The 6,000-nt window shown below is 40.4% G+C and overlaps 1 protein-coding gene across 1 annotated transcript; it reads left to right on the top strand.

Moving 5' to 3' along the window:
* Nucleotides 1–979: 979 nt before the first annotated feature.
* LOC148021299 (cholesterol 22-hydroxylase CYP90B27-like) lies at nucleotides 980–5,216 on the top strand. The gene is made up of 10 exons (XM_087699166.1): nucleotides 980–1,711; nucleotides 2,159–2,477; nucleotides 2,663–2,821; nucleotides 3,319–3,594; nucleotides 3,708–3,812; nucleotides 3,911–3,989; nucleotides 4,094–4,200; nucleotides 4,319–4,440; nucleotides 4,566–4,717; nucleotides 4,857–5,216. The coding sequence occupies exons 1-9, from the start codon at nucleotides 1,353–1,355 to the stop codon at nucleotides 4,666–4,668; spliced, it is 1,629 nt and encodes a 542-aa protein (XP_087555292.1). The 5' UTR covers nucleotides 980–1,352; the 3' UTR covers nucleotides 4,669–4,717; nucleotides 4,857–5,216.
* Nucleotides 5,217–6,000: the final 784 nt, after the last annotated feature.

Here is a 6,000-nt window from a genome sequence, read left to right as displayed (position 1 = left end):
GTTTCTGAGGGTTTTTTTAATTAAAAACTTTCCATTAAAAATTGAAAATCACAGACTGAAGCCTAAGCAAAGTCCCTTTTGGTCTTCAAGATTGATCCATTTGGATGTTGTAACTATCTTTTTTTACTTCAATTAATGCATATTTAGTTGTCTACATTAGACAAAAAAACAGAAAACCCCCCAAGGCCACATGAGGGGTTTCCAAATTTTTAGAAAAACCACTCGATTTCTTAAAAAACCTCCTAATCCATATTTCTCAACAAAAAATCTCTTTCTATTTTTGAAGTAAGGTGCGCAAGAGGGTTTATTTTCCTCAAATATGGGAGAAGGGACCCGTTCATCAAGCTGCACTCTTTTCAAGAAATTCTTTGGAGTAGGGGGGTTTTCCAAAACCCACAGTGTGACCAAAAATTAAAACTGGAGAGATGGTTTGGACTTAAAAACCATTTCTCGGAGCTCCTAATAGTTCTGATGAAAGTACCAAGCAAGGAGCATAGGATTAGTGTAACCTGGTTTTGGACTTCAAAAATGATTTCCCCAAGAGACCATCCCAAAAATAGCTCCTAATAGTTATTGTGAAGGTGCTAGACCAAGCAAGGAATATAGGATTAGTGTAATCCCAGGGCCCACCTTCCAATTGTGCAAAAATCCAATGGGATTCTAATGTTAGATTTTAAATTTACCTTGACTTGTGACAAGAATACCTCTGAATTCCCCAAAATGAAGGTATTCCCACATTTGAAATATTATTACAATATTTAAATGAAGGTATTCCCAATTTCCCACATTTAAATTATTATTACTATATTTCCAGCACTGCTGATATTATTAATCACGAGAGAGAGAGAGCGAGCTCAGAGCCTAGAGGCCAGAGAGAGAGAGCGAGCGAGCGAGCTCAGAGCCTAGAGCCCCGAGGCCCAAGGGGGAGCCGGGGACCCGGGGGGAAGGGGCCGCCGCCATCGTCCATGGATTCCTTAGCATTTAATACAGATAAAGCACAATCTGACTGTTAGGTGGGAGCTAACCAAAGACCCAATTGAATAACGAAAAGCAAGAGCTCCGAGAGATGATATTTGACTGTGATGAGTGATGATCATAAGCTATGACGAATCACGATTAGCTGGCCTTCCTGATCCAACGTCCAAGACGCATAATACTAATAAAATAATAATAATAATGCCCTGCATCACTTAAATCTCTTATTAATGTGTTGCTTCAGTGACTGGCAAATCCATCAATCTGGCGCATTTATAGTTACTGGTTCTTTCCCCAGATGCGCAACCGTGCCGTATCTGTGCACTGCTTCCATTGCATAAGCTCATCATTCATGTTGCAGGAATCCGGCACATAAGATGGATTCCTTGGCCACCTTCGCTTGTCATGCGTACTCCAGCATATTGAGCAGGATTAATGCACTCGGGCTTGATCAATTCTTACCTGCAGGCCTGTGGAAACCTGACATCAATATGCTTCAAGTTTGGCTAGCCCTGGGTCTCATCCTAGTCATGACATTATGGCTCCTGATGAAATTCGGAACCGGCAGGCTGTGCTGTGGCATCATTTCTACCGAGATAAAGGATGGGTCTTCTTCTCCTTGTTTGCCCCCAGGAAGCTTTGGATTGCCATTCATTGGTGAAACTCTTCAGTTTGCTTGCTTCAATAGCTCCCCGATCGGACATCCTCTGCCATTCCTGGCAGCCCGAAAGCATCGGTATGGATTATGCTCGCACTTCAGTTTCGTGTGCTAGACTGTATGGTAAGTATAGCTAAGTCTAGCGTCACAGCGTTTTCTCAATATGTTTTCAGCAAAGGACATACTCGGTTTACAGTATATGTTATCTGTTAAGTATAGCAAGCGTCACAGCATTTTCTCGATATGATTTCAGCAAAGGACATACTTTGTTTACACTATGGCCATTCTAGTTGCGTACGTAAAGCAATTGGGATGGAGGACTGTAATATGCAGATTCTTGCTTTTGTTGGTTAATGGGTGCTCTCAATGATTGCCAAAGAAATTAACGCTTGATTGAAAACTCTAGTTTGCAAATCCTTGCTCTTGTTGAACAATTTAATCAAATTATGCGTTGTCATGTAAGTTGCATGCCTTATTAGCATTTCCAGCCGATGGGCTTACATGCATTACATGTATGTCATACAGATATGGCACCGTCTTCAAATCGCATCTCATGGGAAGGCCATCATTGGTTTCCATGGATCCAGAGCTCAACAAGCTCTTGCTGACAGGTGAGGGGAAGATAGTGCGTGCATACTACCCATTGTTCATCGCAAAGCTCATTGGACCTTGGATAAATGTCCATGGAGCAAGGCACCAGCTTCTGCGCAACCTAGCATCCATGCGATTGTCAATTCCAATCATCCAAACTCTCTACTTACAGGAGGTGCAGACACAGGCTCAAGATATTCTCAAGCATTGGAAAGACAAGCCACTGATAGATGCTCAGCATGAAGCCAAAGAGGTAACACTTAACCTCGCTCGGATCTCCAGTCTCAACTTCCATTTAATGCCTCATCCCTAGGCCAGGACCGTTGTTCCTGTCAGCACAGATAATTCGTAGCTACCTTTCCAGGTTTTGTTTTCAGACTGGACAACCTGCTATTGTTTGTCTCCAATTTGGCTATTGACTGGACAATCTGCTGGCAGTTTATTTTCAGACTCATTCTAAAAATTACAGTGGGCATGAAGCAAGAGGACGATGAGGCCCTGGCAGCCCAGTTGCTGGCAGATCTTGATCTTCTGTCAACTGGATACTCTTCCATACCGATTGATGTCCCAGGAACAAGTTACAACAAAGTTATGAAGGTAATTGGGATTTGGCAGGCTAATTATGGGGTCCCTCCCTTATAACTAAGCCTTTGCTGGTTGTCTGTTCCTGTCAAGTACTTACTTATTCGCATGGCTGGACCTGAGAGTCTTGCACAGCCCACCATAACCATGCATGCACCCGTGCAAGTGGGTGATTGAATTCAATTGCAAGTTCGATGGGTTCTGAATGCTGCCAATTACTCATAGTTACAATACAGTCAAGAGTGTCAATGGGATCTGAATTATGCCAAGTTACTTTTAGTTGCAACACAGTCAGGAGTGTAGAACTGTAACTGAATCTGGCAAGGCATGTATGTCTTTATTGCATATTGCAACAAGCGCTGATTCGATTCGATTTCGATTTCGGTTTTTACTTTCACCTGTAATGCAGACTTCACAATCATGGTATTGATTAGAAGTTGCTGTACATAAGTCAGAGTAACTGAGCTGAATAATGCAATCAATCAATATGCTTTTGTTGTATTCACTAACAGGCTCGTAGAAGGGTCGACTCTTTGTTAAAGAGATTAGCAAGAGCAAGGAGGATTAAACAAGCAGAGGATGCAGCTGATAACCATCAAAATCCGCCGTTTGACCTGCTGAGCTTGTTGATCTCTGAGAATGACGAATTTGGGAATCTGTTGTCAGACCAAGAGATCTCAGATCTTACCTTCTTCATGTTATACGGTGGCTTCGAGACATCGAGCGTTCTCATCACATTTCTGATGAAGTTCATGTCTGACAGTCCCACTGTGGTGGACAAATTGAGGGTGCGTTAGCTAACAATATATCAGCAGCTTATACTTAGTTTAGCTCTCCTGTTAATTGATCTCATGGGCAAGACTCTCTTGTAACAATTTGATGTTTCTTGTGGTATTGACAGGAAGAGCACACCCGTATCCGCATGAGTAAGCCGATTAAGGGAGCTACTGGTGATCATCATCTCCTGACTTGGGAGGACTATCGACAGATGGAATTCACCCAAATGGTACACCAGAGTTTTGTCACTACATGTATATGGCTAGTAACACTATAGTGGTATTGCATTCCTGGTTTATATACAAACTTGAATGTTTGCAAGCTCAGGTGATTAAGGAGACATTGAGGCTTACAAGTGTGGTCCATTATCTCATGCGGGAGGCAGTCCAAGATGTCCACTACAAAGGTAGCCTGATATTACGAAAACAGCATTCTATTCTGTTCACAGAAAGCCATTATCAGGACCTATGCACTGTGTTTAGTTGCACATAAATTCGGGAATATTGGCAGGACTTGTGATTCCCAAAGGATGGCTAGTGTTTGTGAATCTCTCAATGGTGCATCTCGATCCCACATACTATTCACAGCCTTCAAAATTTGATCCATGGCGTTGGCAGGTATAATTCCCACCCAACATGCCTATACTCAAATAGTCTTTAGAACATTTGTCTGTTTCTTTCAAACTCACTCCTATAGCCATCTAACCTTAGTTTTCCTTATATTGATTCTTGGTAGGATTGTCCAAACAACCCATTATTTCTCGCTCCATTTGGAGGAGGGCCCAGAAGTTGCCTTGGCAGTAACTTGATCAAGTTTGAGGCAGCCATGTTCATCCATTACCTTGTCACCACTTTCAGGTATGGGAAACACACGCACATGCACATGGACATGAACAGAGCAGAGTGGCAGAATCCACTGTCAGTTTTGCTTAATGAGACAATTACTTCCTAACATGACATATTAACAACTCTCTCAACTTCAGGTGGACACCCATGATTGATAGAAGCAGTCAGGGTGATTGCTTCTCGGGCCTATCTCTGCCTATCATGCGTAATGGGTTACCTATCAAAGTTCATCCAATCTAGAAGGGGGGCAATATGGTTTATTACGACCACAACCGATTAAAGCTGCAAGGTTGATATAATCAGAATGCATTCAAAAGGCGATCATATGAATGTCATTTCCATTGCAATCTGCCAATATAAGTGGAGCATGTGGGCACTGGGACGCTACTGTCTGCGTAATAGCTAATAATTTGTGTCGTGTTGTGCAGAACATGGATTGATTGGAGGCATGGCTGCCGACAAAACGAGAATCAGACAATTTGATATTACCTGTATCCTCTTAAACGTTGTGGGGTACGCTCTTTTGTTGCGTGTGTGCGCGAGTCGCGACTGTAACGGATGCAAATTGCAATAGACGCGTTGATAAGCTTGCCAGTCTTGACGCACGCCAAAAGAGGGTTGATATAATAAGGTTGATATAATAAATAGACTAGACAAAATTGGAGTGTTGACAAAAGCCTTTAATGTGAAATTTTTGGAGTAAATTTTGTAAATTTGGAGGGTTCTTTTGAGATTTTTGCAAATTTTTTTAATATTGTACCCACGTTTTTTCATAAACATTGCTTACAAACTATTTTGACTTTTGGTGATACATGCATATATATATATGTGTGTGTGTGTGTCCATATACATATATATATATATATATATATATATATAGAGAGAGAGAGAGAGAGAGAGAGAGAACCTTTACTTCTACTAGTTAGGACTCTACTAGGCGTTTTGCCTCTTGATTCTCTCGGCATTTCGAGTTGGTGTTCTCCCAATCCTTCGCATTCAAGTTTGAAAGCATGTTTCATGTGGCAAGGGGGCTCATGGTAGGTTGATATAAGAAACATGATTCGACATGCATATTATCTTCACACACTAAGTGAAGAATATTATATTAATTTGACAACTCATAAAGTATATTGAGAAATACTTTTTTTCTTTTCTTATAATTAATAATATATATAAATAATTATGTCTATAATATGTTAATTAAAATATAATTATATATTTTATTAGTTATTAATTGATATGTTGATAATTAACACTATATAAATGAAATAAGTATATTAAAATTATCATTAATATAAATAATGCATGAAAAATAAGTATACAAAATAAGTATTAGTTAAAATGATAACAGGAGATTATAGTTAACATTAATGTAAATACGTAACACATAATACATATATACATAATTTTATTTATTAATGACTAGCGATCCATGGACGCTAGGTTGCTTCACGGCAGCTTCTCACGCTGTCGTGCGAGGCAAGCGAAGTTGTCGTGCGATGCGCATCAACAAGCGAAGTTGTTGTGCGATAATGGTTATGCTATTGCACAGCAACTTCACTCAATAATCCA

The sequence above is a fragment of the Lygodium microphyllum genome, chromosome 18, assembly GCF_053477565.2.
Source record: "Lygodium microphyllum isolate KBCC chromosome 18, Lygodium_microphyllum_v1.1.10, whole genome shotgun sequence".
Classification (NCBI taxonomy): Eukaryota; Viridiplantae; Streptophyta; class Polypodiopsida; order Schizaeales; family Lygodiaceae; genus Lygodium; species Lygodium microphyllum.
Note: the sequence above shows the minus strand (reverse complement) of the source record. Positions and strands in the feature narration are given on the sequence as shown.

What these genes read in the sequence shown, in the direction of transcription:
- LOC148021299 (XM_087699166.1), top strand. Translation starts at nt 1,353, where the DNA reads ATGGATTCCTTGGCCACCTTCGCTTGTCATGCGTACTCCAGCATATTG. An exon ending in TTGATCCATGGCGTTGGCAG is followed by an intron (nt 4,201 to 4,318) that starts GTATAATTCCCA and finishes GATTCTTGGTAG; the next exon opens with GATTGTCCAAACAACCCATT. An exon ending in TACCTTGTCACCACTTTCAG is followed by an intron (nt 4,441 to 4,565) that starts GTATGGGAAACA and finishes TCTCAACTTCAG; the next exon opens with GTGGACACCCATGATTGATA.